This window comes from Dicentrarchus labrax, unplaced genomic scaffold (genome assembly GCF_905237075.1).
Source record: "Dicentrarchus labrax unplaced genomic scaffold, dlabrax2021, whole genome shotgun sequence".
Taxonomy (NCBI): Eukaryota; Metazoa; Chordata; class Actinopteri; family Moronidae; genus Dicentrarchus; species Dicentrarchus labrax.
The window spans coordinates 11267311-11286135 of record NW_026136712.1 but is presented as its reverse complement, the minus strand read 5'-3'; the positions used below and the strand labels follow the sequence as shown (position 1 = coordinate 11286135).

At 45.3% G+C, this 18825-nt stretch overlaps 1 protein-coding gene across 1 annotated transcript; it reads right to left on the bottom strand.

The window, feature by feature from the left end:
• Window positions 1-581: 581 nt before the first annotated feature.
• On the bottom strand, window positions 582-17027 carry LOC127372944 (proline-rich protein 12). Its single transcript, XM_051416871.1, has 15 exons — window positions 15610-17027; window positions 13548-13705; window positions 12918-13079; window positions 7912-12644; window positions 7387-7614; window positions 6533-7226; window positions 5792-6276; window positions 5373-5489; window positions 5045-5178; window positions 4276-4751; window positions 3986-4105; window positions 3439-3536; window positions 2745-2876; window positions 2176-2271; window positions 582-1973 (listed from the first exon to the last, which is right to left on the bottom strand). Exons 1-15 carry the CDS (start codon window positions 15690-15692, stop codon window positions 1839-1841), a joined length of 7851 nt encoding a protein of 2616 aa, XP_051272831.1. The 5' UTR covers window positions 15693-17027; the 3' UTR covers window positions 582-1838.
• Between the last annotated feature and the right edge of the window lie 1798 nt (window positions 17028-18825).

The following is an 18825-nucleotide window of genomic DNA, read 5'->3' as shown; positions in this document are numbered from 1 at the left end:
TTTGTTTATTTATTTAAGGGGAGGTAATGTGTACATGAATTAACATCAGAATTTATTTGAGTCCATCGTTCAAATGTGCCAGATTTAGCCATGCAGGCTCATTTTCATCTGTATTCCCTGGCAGGTTGATGGCATATATGAAGATATTAAAAGTATGGAAATGCAATTATTAATCTGTTGATTTATCAATTATTTGATTGTTTGGTGTGAAAATAGTGAGAAATTCAGTCACAATTACACCCAGTGACACCTTCACAATGGTTTCAAACCAAACCTCACAATTATTAAAAACAAATTAACATTAAATTAAAAGGAATCAGAAAATCCTCACAGAAGTAGAAATGTTTCATCAATAGTTGATTAATGATTTCAGCTGTACTTTTATATACTGCTGGATAGTTTAATTTATAACAAAACATCATATTCAATAAGTATTTCATATGCTTTGTCTGTAAAAAATGTATAAAGTAGCCAGTTAATAAAGCTGAAAGATAATTGTAGTGGAATAAAAACAATATTTCCTTCTGCAACGCACTCTCACACACACACGCACTCTCTCACAGTAGGGAAATGAAACACCATTTGTTCTTTGCAGATTTTATTTGTTTTTCAAATACAGGAGAGTTAATGTACAGAAGGACAAAGAATTTCATCAAGAACTGTACAATATTTACACGCCTTTTTTTCCTTTTTTATGGAAAATTAGATTGTTTTCAAAATAAGTCATAGTATGCACAAACATCAAAATGATAAAAATGAAATGACTATTTCCTCTTTAAATATTACTTATTTATACTCCTTCTTCCCACATGGGAAATGGATAGTTTACTTCTTTTTCTTTGCACCTGCATGACTGATGACTGAACTGAAGCACAACAATGTTAAGTTTCAAATAGATTTTCCCATTCTCTTCTTTTTTTCTTGTCTTCCTTTCTTTTCTTTTTTTTGTTGTTATTTTACACCCACTGTGGTACACCAAATACTTCTGTCTCGGTGTCTGTTCTTTTGTATAGAGGGGAAGACGGCTTGGATATGTGGGTTACGATTGTACACTGAACCTGCGGGAAATAAAAAGGTATTTAAAATGTTAGGGCAGCAACCCAGCGCTTGTGAGAGTTTAAGTTAAAAACCTCCTCATATAAATAATAAAAATGTGTTTATATATTATCACACAGCTGACTGGTGCTGCCCTTCACATAGCACAGGATGAGAGAGAGAGAGAGAGAGAGAGTGTTTTATTATCACATTTCATGTTTCTATCCGTGGACGAGTCCATGTTCACGCTGCTCACGGCACACTCTACACGCAGTTTTTAAAAAGCATTCTCACCCTCTTCCACTCTTTTCAAAAGCCAACAGCTGATGTTAGTCTTCAAAAAAATAATTTATGTAAAAACTAAGTGGTAATAGTTTCTCTTTGAACTATTGTCTTTATGACACACAGTTAACAAGATGTCAGTGACTCCTCTGTTGACTTGGCGCTACGGCTCCTCCTCTTTGTCCTTCCGCCTTGCGTCGCTCCCTTTTCACCAACAGTCAATTCCCTCTTGACCCACCAGTGACCCCTGATCCGGTGGGGTTCTTCCTCTCTCACAAAAGTAAGACATTTCTTTAGTCATTGATCAACAACAAGAAAAAGAACAAGAGGCCAGTGTCCGAGGTCACATGAACAGACCCCCTTGTGTTCGTCAAGGGCCTTCAAAATTCATCCTCAGATCTCAGAGATTTGAAGAGGGTCGGGGGGCTGTACAGTAGGATCCATTTCTTTCCGTTTTTTGTATTTTCTTTTTTAAAAATCCTCTTGCTTTAATTCATTCTGTCTCTCTTTATGTAGTTGCCTCAGGCTTTGGTGCTGAGCGTGAGCAGCTCGATGAAGGAACTGAAGAGGGTGTCCAGCCAGCTCTGGTTGGCCATGCACTGCTGCACCACTTCCTCTTGGCCCGGGTCCTCAGCTGCCTGCTCAATGGTGTTGGTCTAGAAAAGTGGGACAGAAGCACACACGATTGCGATGGTGAGACTCAAAACCAGGGAAAAGAAAGCATATACAAGCTGGCATTGTGTAGTCTAGCATGACATTTGTCCTATATCTCATACGGTATATTTGAGGGAAATGGCTTAAAATGTAATTAAAAAATGTTACTATTAATGTTACAATACTAGAAACGTGTTTGCTTACCTCTTTCTTGCACTGTAAGAAAGTGTGGTATTTATAGTGATGCAGGGAGTGGTAGAGACTGTAGATCCGATACGAATCGGCTGACAGTTTAAGGTCCTTAAAAAAGAGAGAGATAATGATCAGATTAAGATTCAATCAGTTTTATCAAAAATATAAATGAATATTAATATTGCAGTTTCATGTGAGAAAGAGAGAAAGTTGAGCAGGTTTGGAAACTCGCAGCAGGTGTTAAGAGGGGAAGCTGGTACCGTTTTACCCCTCTCTTCCCTCAGTGATCCATCTGTCCCCCCCCCACTGTTTTTACAGTAATGGTTAATTTTGTTGACGCAGTGGTTTCGGTGTCAGCCAGAAAGAATCACCTGGTTTATAGGCTAAAATTCTCCCACAATGGTACACAGAGGTCCCAATGGTGTTTGAGGACTCAAATAAAATGAGAAAAAGGTATGATGCAAAAAAGGGTAATCCTTAGTGGGGGCAATTTTTTTAACCCTCACAGATTTGTAAAATACATGTAATTATATTAAGAGCCTACTGACCTTCAAAAGACTTTCTCACACACAAACACTTACCTGTGGTTTGGGCAGGGTCTTTTTGACTCTGTTGAGGGTCTTGCGGTTATAAGCATCCCCGCTTAGCCGCACCCTCACCACTCCTGAGTCCAGGGGGTCTACAATGATCTGTGGGTAAGCATGCAGGACCTCCTGTCATGAAAGGGGCAGAAAAAGGAGGTTACAAGTCAGAAGCTGACACAGAGAGACAGACAAGTAAATATCTTGACAGAAATGTAGAAAAAAAAACTTGAGACTGCGTCAGTTATTATATTCATCACCAATAAATCTTGTCTCCAATAAATATTTAGTATATATATTGTCAGAACCCAAGGCAATGTGCATTTACAATGAAAATTAAACATGAAATTAAGAAAGCAACTAATCCTCATGTAAATGTTGGACATTTTAGCATTATAAATGAGTTTTTGTTTATTGACTAATCAATGAATCTACTGTTTCATTAGTAGAATCCATTACATGAATGATACAGCTTATTGACAGACTTTGGTATTGCCCTTATAGTGTGCCACTGGCATACCAGCAAGTTTCATTAAGGAAGCACCACAATGTGAAATACAAATTGAAAAGGAAGATGTATTTTTAGTCATAAGGGCACGAGAGAGAGAGAGAGAGAGAGAGAGAGAGAGAGAGAGAGAGAGAGAGAGAGAGAGAGAGAGAGAGAGAGAGAAGCAGTACAATTAGGACAGATTACCTGGTGCTGAGAGCTCATGCTGACTCTCCTTAACAACCTCCTCTTCTGTTCGCTGAGGATGCTGTCAATCTTCCTCATCGGTGGGAGGTAAAGCTCATCTGGTGGCCAATCAAGGTAGAGGAAGTTTCATTAGTCATCATTCATGTAGCTGCCAATCATTTTAATACCAAGGGCAGATTCAAAGCGGCTCTTTCTGGCTCCTGATCTATCAGCATTCCTGGGGCTTCCCTTCAACCTGTCACACCTTGTTTATTTGGATTTCAAAACCATTAAAAGATTCCTCTTAATATACGGAAGAATTCTCTAACAAATCCCCTATCGTAAGGGCAGTTTGTCCAGGTGAACCTTGGCAGCAGCTACTTTGGAGTAGTGGCGATGTTTATTCACATGAATATTGACATCCGAGCTGCAGTAAACATGCTACCAGACAGGTTGGGTTAGAGATGTTCTCTCATACAATACCTGAGCTCTCCACTCTATTTCTGTCCCCCTATACGTCAGTAGATTTTTAAATAAACAGAAAGCGTGTGCTGTTTGTGGTCCTTACCATCTGTGTCCTCCAGTGCTTGGATCATGTCGGGGTCCAGGGCTGTGCTAACCAGCATCTCCACATAGCTCCTGAACATCTCCCTCATAGCACGGTTGTTCACTCCACCTTTCACTGGCACTGAGTGGATGAGAACCAGAGTTTTAAACTACACAATGCCAACCTTCTACTGTAACACATCATATAAATAACACCTGATTTGTATTACAGCCTCAAATGTCAAACAAAATTCTATTACAATGACTTGTGATGGCAAAATGCAAGCACAAAGAATCAAAATGGCATCTCACTTTCATTCTCACTAGCTGCCTCCTCCGATGAGTCTGAGTCAGATGATGAAGGTATTTCCTTCAGCCACTTCTTCCTCTTCTTGGGTGGTGGCTCTGCCTTCACTTTGGCTGGCTTGGACTTGGGTGGGCGCTCAGCCTTTTCCTTCTCCTTCCTCTCCAGTGCCTTCTTCTCCTCCTTCGCTCTACCTCGTTCTGCTGCTGCAGCACGTTTCTCCACTTTGTCCTGCTGCAGCTGTACTCGTTTCTCCTTCTCCCTCTCCTTTTCCGAATCCCTCTCTTTCTCTTTCTCCTTAGCTTTGAGCACGGCAGCTGGAGTCTCCTTCTTCTCCCGTTGTTCTTTTGTTGTCGCCGTTGCGGTCCTTGTTTTCTCCCTCTGTTCTCGCTGAACTGGTGGAGCCACTCGTTCCTCTTTCTCAACAACTCTCGGTGGTGCCTGGGTGGCAGGGGGGGAAGCCATTTTTGGGAGGGACTGGCGCCTGTGACACATGAAGAAATAGTTTTAGATTAAACTACTTCTGAGAACAGAATTCATATATACTGCTAAAACCCTACAATTAAAAATGGTCTTTAGAAAATACCAAAATGGTGATGTTTCAAGTATTTATAGCCTTTACATATCTAGGTGCAATCAACCAAGGCCATGTGCCTGGCACTATGAGTATAGGGCCAGGAGCTCTTCCCCCAGGCTTGGTTCTAAGAGGGGGTCCAATCACAAATCCAGCAAGTCTTTTAATCTGAATGGGATTTTTGATATGGCAAATACTGGTACCTGAGAGCAGGTGTGGCTCTGCGCCAAGGTCTCCGAGAGCAGACTCTGACATAGTCCTTCTTGTTGACATTCTCCAGAAACTTGACATATATTCGCTGGTATCTCCTCTTGGCATCTCCGAAGTAGCCAAGGTACTGAGTCAGAAACATTATAATAAAAATTTAATTATACAACTTTTAGAGTTATTACTTTGACAATATGGTCCACACACACACACACACACCAGTAGTTTCATTACATGTTATGATGCAGCTGGGATTGTGCAAAGAAACCAAACCAACATGACTGCAGGTGTGGTTAGATTACGGAGGGCTTGGTGAGAACTCACGTTGCTTGTGGCGCAGAACTGTCTCTGTCCATCTTTGATCTCTGGGCTGAACTTCTGCAGCAGAGCTTTCTGCACCCTCCAGATGGGTGGAGGCTCACGCCCCATCTGCAGAGCCAGCTGTGCCCAAACACATGACACACAGGTAAGTATAAAATGTCATTTGGCAGTTACTGAAGTTTCAAGTCATTTAAAAAGGAGCACCAACTTATTGGCCCTAATATTTTTTCCTTAGTTTTAACAATAAATTAAAGCACTCTATTTTTAGTTTGTACTGGCACCTACATATCAGTGAAATGTATTAGTTAAAATTATTTATTCTGTTTTTAATTTCTTTTCATTTTTGGCCTCACAAAGCACTTCGAAATTCTTTAACTGTCAATAGCACACACACAAAAAAAAAAACACATGCTCACAAATACCTTGAGAGTTCGAATGTCTTCCACCCGCACCACAAACTCGTCCCTTTCTCTGAAGATGCCCTCCCCTCCACTCTCGCTCTCATCGTCCTCACTCTCTCCAGCAATGGCAGCATCTTCTTGCTTCTGGGCAAGGTGCAAAGACGTGATCTTCGGTGGTGGTGGCTCTTCGGGAGAGACGGGGGACTCTGGAGATGGCATGGGAGATTCCTTCTGAGATGAAGATGGGGGAGGAGGGGAGGTTGGAGGGGGAGTTGCCGGCTGAGGGAGAGTAGCGGGTGGTGGAGGAGGCGAAGAGGGGGCAGTGGGAGCAACGGGGCTCGGAGGCTGGGAATTCTCCAGTTGTTCTTCTGGCGGAGGCAGAGGTGAGGGCAGCGAGAGGGGAGGGAGGGGGGAGTGAGAAGGTGAAGAGGATGATGAGGCAGGAGATGGAGGGACAGAGGGTGGTTCAGGAGTTTCTGGTGCTGGAGGAATCTCGGGGAGGGGCGCTGGAAGGAAAGAGGAGCAAGATTAAGGTTAAGGTCAGTTTTACAGATCAATTTAACACAATGTCAAAACAGCCACAAGAATTTAATCAAATACTTAATAACAAATAAGTAATGAGGCATTTTACGAGACTAAAAATACAGTAATACCTCAGCCTGAGGGGGAAAAAGTATTAATTTTCTTAAGCTGAGCTGCAGAAAAATCAATGTGCAAGAAAATGGGACACGAGATGAAGAAAAAGCTCATTCCAAGCCTTACTGTCAAGATTAGGGGCACCCAAGGTTTCCAGCTGTGGTTCTCTATCCTCTGTGATATCACTCTCTCCATCCCCTCCTGTGCTCCTCTCTTCCTCATTCTCCTCCTCTTTGTTCTCATCCATGTCTCCATCTTCCGGCTGGAGGATATCAGGCTCGTTGGACTGGGGCATGGCGTGAGGGGTATGCATGGTAGGCTGTGGGCTAAGCGTGGGGGGCTGCAGTGTGGGAGTAAGCGGGGACTGGGTAGGCTGAGGCTGATGCTGTGGAGGTGGAGGAGATAGCTGGGGCTGGATGTTAGAGGTCAGCTGAGGAGTGTCATACAGAGCAGAAATGGCTGAGGAGATGCTCTTCTGGAGGTCCTGGTTCTTTCCGACTGAGTCCTCCTCATCAGAGGAGAACGATGGCAAGGTCTCCAGGTTCCTCTTCAGCTCATCTTCCAAGCGCTTTGGGCTGGAGCAGTTGCCCAGTGCCAGACCCCCGTTCCCTTCACTGTCCCCGAATGGAGGTGGTGGTGGTGGAGGAGGAGGTGCGGGAGACAGTGGACGCAGACCCCCTGATTTACAGGGTGAATTTTCACCGTTGTCAGGTTCCATTCCTGGGGAGATGTCCAGGCCTGGAGGTCTCTTCCCTGTCTTGAGGAAGTCCAAAAACGAAGCAACAAAGCCAGCCTTGGACTCTGAGTCCTTCTCATCGCCCTATAAGTAATACAAAAGAGAGACTTTAACTCAAATACAACCACTGAAGTAGTGAACTCTGCAACTATTAAGAAAATTAATTTTAATTAAATCAGTTAAGATAGAGCTTTATGAAACTTTTTTTAGCATTCTTTGTTTACATAGCAAGAATAGCTCTTACTCTGTCCTCCAGCCCCTCTTCATCCACTCCTTCACTCATCATCTGGCTTTTCTGCTTATTCTTGTCCTGACTTCTGGTGCTGTCAGCGCTGCAGGGGGGTCCAGGACTTAAACCAAGGGAGGGAGCGGAGCCAACTGAGCCGTCTGATAAAGCAGGTTCCGTGCCAGACAAAGAGTCCGTCCTCAGCAAGGCATCGGAGGACGACAGGGTACCAATTGGTAACTTGATCTAAAACAAAAGAAAGAAAACAGTAAGATTCAAAGTAACTTTGCCTCAATGTACAGATATACATTACAAAAATCTGGAAAACAGGATGGGACATCATAAAACAGAGCCTAATCCTAAATGTGACTAGTCTGAAAAGAAAAAAGGGAGTAAGAAACAGAGACTGAGAAAATGAAAGAGATTATATAGACATAGCTAGTAGCAGCTATGCACAGGTTTGTTTTTACATTTATGAGCAACACACCTGTGCTTAAATGACAATTTGTCTAAGAATTTCCAAGCCATTTCTAGACCACTGACCTTCAGAGGTGGAATAGGCTCGTGTAGTTGCTGTTGGGGTTGGTGATGGAGCTGCTGTGGCTGCTGCTGATGGAGGTGATGGTGGTGCATCTGATCCTGCTCCTTCCCGCTCATTTCCATGTACATATCCTCCCTCCTTCCTCCTCTACCTCTGCTTCCGCGACCCCGACCCCTACCTCGGCCCTCCACGGTGAATCCCCCTCCGACTGTTGTTCCACCCATCTCCCCCATCATTCCTCGTGGAGTGTAGGGCTCAGGCATTGGTCGGATGCGAGGCCTGCCTCTTGGCCTAGGGGGACCCTCTCTCTTGGGTCTAGTGGGCTTTCGGCCCCTCTTCTTGGGTGCATCCTGAGGCAGAAGAGAGTGTGAACCCATAGAGGAGTAGCCAGAGGAGTGGTAGAAGTCGAGATCGCCCATTAAAGGGCTGAGAGACCCACTTCCTCCTCCTCCTCCCTTCCTGCAGCTGGACACCAAGTCTGGCAATAGGTCTGGGAGCCTCCGGCTATTTAACCGAATATCAGCTGGCTGGTCAGCTTTATCCTCATCATCTTCAAACTCATATTCTTGGGCATAACTTTTCTTAGGCAGTGTGTTGGGGTCTCGACGTTCCTTTAACAGATGAAAAGAGCTGGACTTGAGAAGCTTCTTGGGACGAGATGAGCAGAAAATGGGAGACTGGAGGCCTCCTGAACCAGCTCCTGCGCTAGTTCCTCCAGGCCCGGAGGACATCTTAGCTCCAGGGTTGTTTGGACCAGCAGGATTGGAGCCCATACCCATAGCTGGGGCCTGGGACTGTATCAATCCTAGCTGTTCAGTGTTGACAGTGGAAGGGAGCTCATGGGTTTTTAGAGAGTCTAGATCCAGAGTCATGGTGTTATTGCTGGGTTCTTCCAGGCCATGACAGTATGGTTCATAACCCTGATCTCCACCATGGTGACCCATCATGTCATAGCTTGCTCCACCACTTCCCCCTGCTCCACCTCCACTCTGTCCAGCTTTCATGGAATCCATTCCCTCTTGCCCAGTGTGGCTTTCATTCATCTCCTCCTGCCCTGGTCCTGCACCTCCAGCACAGCTTGACTTGTAGTCCTCTGCGCAAAACATGTCTTCCATTCCTGGAAAAAAGGAGCGGTCCTCATCCTGAAGGAGGGAGTCTGGGAAACAGATGGAAGTGAGGGGAACAAAGCGGTTACTTTGTTGATTCTGGTCTGCTTTCTCCACTGGGCTGACTGTGTCAAACTGGTGCTGCTCTGAGCGCTGTTGGTCCAGCTGGCTCTGCTGAGGGGTGAGCTGGGATGACAGTGGCTGTGGGTCAGACTGAGACTGGGAGTGGCCTGAGCCAGATTGTGGGGGTATATGGTGAGGGTGGGGTTGGGTGTGAGGGTGATGAGAGTGGGTTTGTTGGTGCTGGGAGCTGGGGTGCTGCTGTTGTTGCTGCTGCTGCGGGTGGTGCTGTGAAAGGTGGTGCATGTGAGACGGGGTGGATAAGCCAATATCTGGCTCAGAGAGGAAGGAGTGGAGTTCAGAGGCTGAGTGTTGCTGTGAGTGGTGGTGGGACGGGTGCTGCCTCTGCTGCTGCTCCTGCTGTCTGTGGCGTTCGCTGCTACCGCCGCTCCTTCCTCCGCTGCCTGCTCCACCGCGTCTGTCCTCTGCAACAGCTACGTCTGTGCTGGAGGTCTGAGAAAGGGAGCGCTCCAGCATGTCCAAGGAAGACACCACTGAGCTTTGTTTAACCTGGCTCTGCTCATGCTGATGGGAAGGGGGCCCGTGGTTGTAGTGAGCCGCTGCCACCTCCAAAGCCTGGGACTGGAGCTGAAGCTGGAGCTGGGTGGTTTGGGACTGAGACTGAGCCTGATGTTTACTTGAGCCAAGTGCCCCACCAGCACTTTCCATTACAGCTTGCTGTTGGCTAATAGAGTGCTGCTGTTGTTGGGGATGAGAGTCCATTTTATGGTGCTGTTGATGTTGTGAATGAGAATCAATTTTGTGGTGTTGTTGGTGTTGATGGGAGTCCATCTTCTGGTGCTGTTGATGCTGAGGGTGTGAGTCCATTTTTGGGTGTTGCTGATGTGGTTGGTGGGAGTCCATTTTGTGATGCTGTTGGTGTTGCCGATGAGAGTCCATCTTGTGGTGCGGTTGATGAGGCTCCAGTTTGTTGCGGGTAGTGTGGGACAGAACTGACTGGAGCAGGTGTGGTGGCTGACGAGATTGATCAGTGGGAGAGTCCATGAGGGAAGCAGCAGCTTGAGACTGGGAATGCTGTTGCTGGAGTTCGGGTGTTTTCCGAGGGTAAGGGATTTCAGTACGCTCCTGTGGCTTCTTTTGGAGCTCCATTTGGGTGTGGGACGGTATCTGTGTGTGTGAGGACACATGCTGACTATGTGAGGAGTGTTGGGGCGCAAGGGAGTGCTGGGTGTACGGATCACCCCGCCCATAGTGGACTACTGAGCCTAGGTTGTCATGGTGATGGAGATGGGAGTGCACTTGTTCAGCACTGCCTCTCCCTCCACTGCTCCTGCTGCTTCCAACAGACCTCTCATTCCTTTGCTGCTGTTGCTGCTGATGATGGTGTTGTTGCTGATGTTGTTGCTGTTGTTTCTTTAGTGACATCTCCAGCTGGTTTTCCAGCCCTGAGATGGACCCTCCAGACCCTGCATTACCTACTCCAGCAGTAGATGTAGCACTGTGGGTACGTATGACACTCTGAGGGTGATACCTCTCCTCAGAGGTCTTACCCATGTCATAGCTCAGCCCTTTTCCTGAATCAGTGGTTGGGGGCACTGACTGGGGCTGAGGCTGTGTTTGTTGGGATGTCTGTTGGGGTTGTTGCTGAGGATGGTGATGAGCAGCCTGGGGACCAGGACTTGCTTGGGCTTGCAGTAGGTGCTGGATCAAGAACTCATCATCATCATCTACTTCCTCTTGGGATCTCTGAGAGCCCACTCCTAGCATGGAAGTGTCTGCTTTTGTTTTGGAGGAGGTGGAATGATAGGACTGAGGTTGGGAGCTCGGGCCTCTGGTATCAGGGTAGCCCTGTGGGGAGGCTAAGAAGGTGGGGGAGAGAACTGAAGAAATGTATTTATTAGAGCCTGCACCCCCTGGAGATTGTGTGGGGCAGGTGGGCACTGGGGAGTGCAACCCTGGACGGATGATGCCCGAGTTGCCGGATGGAGAGGGGCTAGAGTCTGGAATATGGTAAGACCCTCCACCACTACCACCTCCACCTCTCTCATTGGTCATACTATTTCCCGCTCCTCCACCTGACCCAGAGTTCCCACTTCCTGTGCCGCTACTGCTTCCTCCCCCAGATGCTCCACTACCTGATGAACCACTTGACCTTAAAAGGGCGGGGGAGTGACCTGGGGCTCCATAGCCCAGGGATGGGCTTCCAGCTCCACCCAGAGAGGATGGAAGTGATCCATAAGCAGAGTCAGCTCCATATATATCAGTAGAGTATGACTGGCTTCGCCCTCCTAAACTCCCATAGCCTTTCCCACCTGTACCTGAGCTCAGGTCTTGGGCTTGTGGTGAACTGAAGCCTCCATAGGACTGAGCCAGGTGGGAAGTAGGGGGCTGATTAGGGGAATATGACTGTGTCTGTTGTTGGGGTGGGGTCTGGCCCGTAAGAGCAGAGGTGGGGGTCTTCACTGGGGGCACAGGAGAACCATAGCCTGAGAGGCAAGATTTGGGGAGAGACTGGGGGGCTGACGTGGAGGTGGCAGGGGGCTGTTGCTGAGGGGCCGGAGGAGGAGGAGCTGGCTGAGGGGGTGGCTGTTGCCTCGAAGGGGCTGCGCTAGAGCTAGAAGTGGGGATTGAGTTGGAAGGATGTGCCCCAGAGGTGGCAGAAGAGGAGGAGGAGGAAGAGGAGGTAGAGGAAGCAGAAGGGGGTGTGTGAGGAGTTCTTGAGGATGATGCTGAACTGGCAGAAGAATATCCACTGCTGGAGCTGCTTTTGGTACCTTTCCCAGCGGAGGAAGACGATGAGGAGGAGGATGAAGAGGAATAGGGAGGCTGGATGATTGGCCGATACTGTTCAGTGCGAGAGGCGGGCTTGTGATCAGATGAGGGGCTCTGGTCACCCAGTGGGCTGCAAGAAAGGCCAGCGTGCCTGTGGTGGGTGGCAATCTGCTGGTACCCCGCCCCTCCACAGCTGAGGTAGTGCTGAAGGGAGTGGGCAGCAGAAGATGAGAGCTGTGACTGAGCTGGCGTGGGCCGCTGGTAGTGCTTAATAACGCTGTCCTGCCGGGGCACGGCCCTTTCCTGAGCCGAATTGGACTGGGACTGGGACTGAGGTTGGGGCTGGGCTGAAGAAAAGACTGATGCATTGTACAGCTGGGACGACTGGTCCTGGAGCTGTGTTGACAGCAGGTTGAACTGGTGTGACTGCAGGTGCCTGGCAGAGGACGCCTGGGCTGATGTGGCACTCGTGGGATCCTGGCTGCCCCTGTACGCAGCTGCAGCAGCACCCTGCGACGACAGGAGTCTATCAAAACCCAGGCTAGACTGGGAAGGGGCCTTGATGTGTAGTAGGGGGTCATGTGGGGAGAGTAGGCCATTGGATGTAGGACTGAATGTGGGCGTGTCCTGGAGGGAAAGGGAGGCGGCAGGGAAAGAACGGCTGGGGAAGGATGCTGGATGCTGATAGGCTGAGAGAGCTGAGGAGGAGGGGAAGGAGCCAGAGCCAGGAAGGGCTCCAGAGATGAATAGTTCAGGAGGAGCAGGCGTGTGCATCGCTGTTAGGAAAAGGAAGACATTACAAAATTACTCATTATCAATCAAGCTGTCATTTAAAATGATGAAATAATGAAAGCAAGAAATTAGTATTTTAAAAGTATTGAAGAGTAAAACTATTAACAAGTAAAGTTAACTACTTAAATTTCATATGAAAATGCTAAAATAGCTACACTGTCTGAATAATAATGCAGCCAAACATTCTTTAAATGTCATATTGACTGTTGGGCCTGTTTGAATGTCAACACATGAGGGAAGATCTAACACAGCCCCACCTGTCTGCCAGGATGGTGTGCGGAACTGGGAGAGAAGGGAGGAGGCAGAGGGTGGAGGCTGGGGACCCCGGGACTCCAGGGCTGAGATCAGATTCATCACGGAGGCATCAGGGGCAGAGGGGCTGGCATGGTGCAAGCCAGTGTCAAATAGCCCCGACAGACCTTTGGGAGGGAAAGAGAACCATGAAAATTGATTAATTGATTAAGAATGCAAATTTTGACAGCTACTAGCAGAGATGCAGATGAAATCTTACTACATAATGAGAATAAATAAGAGAGAGGGTTTAAGATTTAATTTAATCTTCTCAAAAGAAAATTAAGTTTATTTGGTAAGCCTGCTGTCGTGCATGCAAATCTTAATCAGGACGTCAGTAGTAGAGTGTAACTATAAGTATGCAACCTCTTTTGCTCAAAATAACCCTCAAGATTTTGGTAAACTAAACAAATGAAGGCTGCCTGTGACTACAGGCTTTTAATGAAATCTTAACATCTAGGGCTTCAACTCAATTCAGCTATAATGTGCACATTTTTCAATGACAATAATCTACCAGGGCCTGGAAGGAGAGACACAATAATTCATTGCCGGGGCCCCTTATGGTAGTGACATGGAAGGTATGACATTTATCTCACCCAAACTCCGTCCAGCTGCTCCCCAAGCCCCGCCTTGGCCAGAGCTCCCTGGGTGGTGATTGGTGGCATAGCCCTGCAGAGGGTGTGGGGTGGCGTAGGCTTGTCGGTGAAGGAGCTCAGACTCAGGGTGGGATGATCTGGAACTCCCATATACAAGACTACGGAGGAAGGGGAGTGGGGGGGGGGGATTGTGAAGTGTCATTAATTTCAGAGTACATTTACATAAACCTAATCTGTTCCCAAAATGTGACCCATGAGAAAAGACTGTCTAGGCTCAGGTCATTATAAAAATAAACATGCAAAATACTAGATGCAAGTAAATTGTTCTTCAATTAAAAATCACATTAGTTGTCAACTCAAGGCTGTTCATTAGTTTGGTCTCCATATGGAACTTCTCAACAGTTGCCTACACGTGAAAACCAAAATCCCCGATGAGCCTGATTTGTATTTGAAGTTAAGGGGAGGGATTTTCCAATTAATATCTAAACTAATGATCCATGACAGAATTACAAACTTGGGCATTACAACAAAGTGTATTACAGTAGATGCAAATCTGTCAAACCAAAAATGTAAGTGGCATGCAAAAATAATGTGGTAGTTAATTTGCAATTATTATAATGGCCCCACAAGACCCAACTACTATATCATTTAGAAATTGACAAACTGGATAAGCTCATTATTCAACGCTAAAGATTTTCCACTTGCAGAACTTTGCTTTCCCAAAGACAGATGAAATGCGTGGCTGGCTGGCCAGATAACATGCTAGCTTTCTTGCTGTTGGTAGCACCGCCTAGCAGCGATGCACAGCAGCTATGGTAGAAATGCAGAGACTAGGCCCAAACTTCAAGGCCAGTCGTTTTACGTGTAAATAAACCACTGATAACCAAAGTGCAGATTTAAGCCATGCGAAAAATACGGCTTCCTTCATTTATACCAAAAGACAAACGATTCATTTGTCCGCTACCACTGATTATGTGGATGTAGCTAACAGCTGGATGGTGCAAGTCGACGCAAATGCATGCTAAGCTGCATGCAAACACTAGCAACTAGCCAGGTTTGTTTAGCCAAATATCACTTCCCGTAGGAACATGGTGTCTTCTGAGTGGGGTGAGGCAGCTAACTCTTGGTCAAAATATCTTAAAATACGTGCAGCTGAAAAAACAGGCAAAGATGCTTGTGTGCACAGGCCTCAACTGACTCCCATGCAACTTGACGCTAGCTTGCATGCTAACGTAAAGCTAATAAACAGAGCTATCTTGCACAGTCCAGGCAATTTTCATCATCTTATAAATTCACCCTGGCCTCATTTATTTTTTCATTCTTAGACAAACAGTAAATTGCAAGATTGGTGCAGTAGGAATAGTCCACAAATTAATTATGAAAATTAACATAAACCATCAAAAAAAAAAAAAAAAAAAAAAAACCCACCACCAATTATCTAGATCACGCTTGGGCAAAAATGCATTAGAAATCTCAGTTGTGTGAGTATGGCACCTCCTCCACCTCGTGATTTTTTATTTCACATTTTCTTTACAATGTAACGCTTATAAAAATAAAATAAAAATAAAAATGTTGCATTAAATGTATCTTCCCGGTTTAAATATGTATCAGTTCTTCTTGTTGATGTCTGTCAGGGGGGCTTTGCTGTGAGGGGCTTTGCTGCGTCTGCACTCTTCGCAGTTCCTATCAATCCAGTGAATTTATCTATCAGGGTCTGTGTCCAGGCCTGCACACAGGGAACAATAATTCCTATGGATGCTCCAGACATACCCCCACCTCCAACCCGCCAGGTCCACCTAAAGCCCACGTCTGTCAATCACACAATTCATATCCCCAAACCTTTTCCCTTTCTCCACCCCGCCCACCCCCACGACACGCACACTGCTCCATTCCTGTTTATAATATTATTACTATGCAACTGTTTGGATGACAATGCACTACACATAATGGCAAGGCATGGCACTATATATGAACCCCGATGGCGACAATTTGTTTACATGGGCCACATCGTGTCCTGCAAAGTACCAGTGATGCATGCACATTGTCTGAATCCAATGCATACCTTGCTTTTGCCGATCTCTCGTAACTCCATCCTGCTCCTGCGCCCAAATCGCCAAATCCTGTTCCCGGGTAATTTCTATCCATTTATGTGGTGTACAATGTGTGCGATGAGGACGAAAGCAACGAGAACGTCGCAGAGCAGATTACGGAAAAAAATCCAGTCTTTCCCGTTCTCGGTTTCAGGCTATTTTCCCCGGTTTCATAAGCAAGTCCTCAGGAGTGGAAAACAGCATATTGAAAGAGAAATGGAGGGGAGGAGGAGAAAGCTGGATGAAAAAAGAGGGGGGTCTACGGGGTTATAATCCAACCACCTCCAAAAAAAGCCAGTCTTTCTCCTTTTCCTACGCCTTTCACATTTATCATTTCCACGAATGCAGATTTAGTCCAAAATCAGTCGCGGTCATGATGAAGATGCCTCGGATTCCGCCGGCGATGGGCGAATTGCTGATAAACATTTGATTTGAATGCGTCCTTTTTCACCGTCTCTCCTCCCCTTTCTTTAAGCTAGTCTTTGCTACGATGCTAGCACCAGAAAAAGATTGCCATCGACGGGCCACGTTGGTACCAATCATTCCTCACAGACGAGCCAAAGAAAATCCCCAATTTAAAAAAAAAAAAAAACCTTTTTTTTTCCTCCTCTTTCTTTTCTTTCTTTCTTTTCTTTGCATGCAAATCGTTCCCACCCCCCTTCGGAGCAGAGCTGTGTGCAAGCTAGCAGCAGATGCTAGCTGTCAGTAACGACGCATCAAAATAAAACAGGGCTGCTTTTTATTTCCCCAAATGCTCGCTCCCTATATTTCTGCTTTCTCTAGCCGTTTCGAGTAAAAGCGACGACGAGTTTTTTCCCGCACACCAGAAAAAAATACAGCGAGACTACTACACACATATATATACCGAACGAGAAAGAAAGCAGGCCGCGTTTTATTATTTTTTACTCATTTTCCTCCGGAGACGCCATTTTTGAAGGCGGCTGGCCGCTGTCCGTCCTCCCTCTCCCCCACTCTGTCTCACCGCTGAGAGACTCGCTCAGTGTCTGCGGTGACCTCCATTCACCGGTCCACAGTCTGCCAGCCAGTCCTGCATGCTCTTCCAGATTTTCATCTCATTGATGGACTAATTATTAATTTAGGCAACATTTTACACGAACAAAACAAAAAAAAATAGTCAGCTGTTTGTACTGAACGCTGCCATTGGCTGAAACGCATTTCGAGTGCAACAATATTTCCAGTAATAACCAGATAGGCCTCTAGCAGCCACTTTGCAAATGCACATCCTAATTGTGCAGCCTCTTTGGGAGACATTTCCACCAATCAGATGCCTAATTAATTAAATATAATAGCCTATAATCGGCATGCCTATATGGGGTATTTCCTCCCTTTAGATTAGCCAACATTCTTAGATCCCAAGATACCAAAACCTGTTTTAGGCCCCTTTTTTTGTGTGTGTGCTAATTTTAGTATTTGAAGAACCTGTGCCAGACCCCATATGCACTTGATTTGTTCGCCAGCAGATGGCACACTGGATTTTATGGTGATTATAAAGGAGGAGGAATCACTGGGAGGTGACACGGAGCGATGCTCTGCTCTTTCATATCTTTGGTATTGGACCAGGGTTTTCTGAGGCACTGTAATTGGCCTGACCCTCATATTAACCTGTTAGTATCTCAGATTGCACACATCAACCAAGATAAGGTGTTAGAAAGGTGTTGATGGCATCTAAACTAGCTATAATACAGCTGAATGTAAATGTGATGTCTTTTGTTTGAAGGTAATAATGTCACATGATGAAAAATAATCACTCCAGAGGCTTATTTGTGCAGAAATTCATCATTGTGCGTATCACTGAGTGTTTGTTGCCCTCTAGTGTCAAAGTTAAATTCTGTAACTAAAATACTGTAAACACTCAGCAGTGACCACAGCATTTTATCACTTTAAACTGGGATACAAACCTCCTATGTTTTGTCAAACTGCACAGTGGACACATCTTGTCAATACCTCTTGTATTATGCTGACAAAAATTATGTGACACTTGTGACTTTAGCATCTCTTGATCAGTCGGTCAGTTTGCTCTGTGTCATTGTGAATGAGCTGTAATTGTAGAGAATGAAGTGATGCAGTGGTATATCATCTTTCTTTGATTCAGGCAAACCTTACATGAATATATACATTTAAAAACCATCCAAACCATATAGGTCAACTTTATGTAACATTTACCTAGTCATTATATATTTTTATAAAAAGTCTTGTAAATGAATTATTCTTACACTTTCAGGACCCATTAATACAAAGTAAGACTAAAACTAGGATTAACGTTTGTGCTACAGATATAGAAAACATCATCAATGGATGATTTTCTCCCACTATATGCCAAAATTATTATGTTTAAAGGAGAAAATCTCTTGCATATGCCTAGAAAGTTCTACAATTGAACGTTCAAATGTAGCAGATGTGTGATGTAAAACGTTCATCCTTAAAAAGATAAAAAATTCTGGATTATTTTCAAACTATTAGTTGCTATTTATAATGGCGTGTACAATGCTAACGCAACATTTTATTGGTTAAACAAATGCTACTGTTCTCAGCTCAAGCTCTTAAGCCAACAGTGTGAAACAAAAGTCACTCTCCCAAATCTCTTTGCAGGAAAAAGGCCCTCCCCTGTAGTGACTGTTTTAGATGCATTATGTGGCCTTTGTAATGCGTAATGATTGACTCAGATGGTAATCCATCTGCATATTCATTAGAAAGACTGTAAAACAAAGGACAGGAATGAAAGAATTTAAGAATACCTAGATTATATAGGTTGATGTACATGAATGGGAGAGAATATGAGAGACAAATGTAGGTCAAATAAATAGTAAGACTATAAATGAATGTAAGAATTTCAAATCAAACTTAGATTAATCTCTTACATATGAGTCATTTGCATCAGATTCTTTGGAGTTTATCGTACTGAGTCAGTGTCATGCCCCCTCCCTCCCTCCCTCCTTCCTTCCAGCTCTGTAACTAATCTGTAACCGTACTTGATTGCAGCTCGTGCAGCAGCACACCGCCACAAACCCCAGCTGTCTTCTGTGAGAATGCCAGACTCTAATGAAGCTGTGCCAGCACCGTGCCAGGTTATCAAAGATGACGTTGACAAATGGTGAGTTCTGACAGGAATGACTTAGATGCTGAAAAAGGTATTTATACAAATAAACATATACTTTAAGTTGTAATAA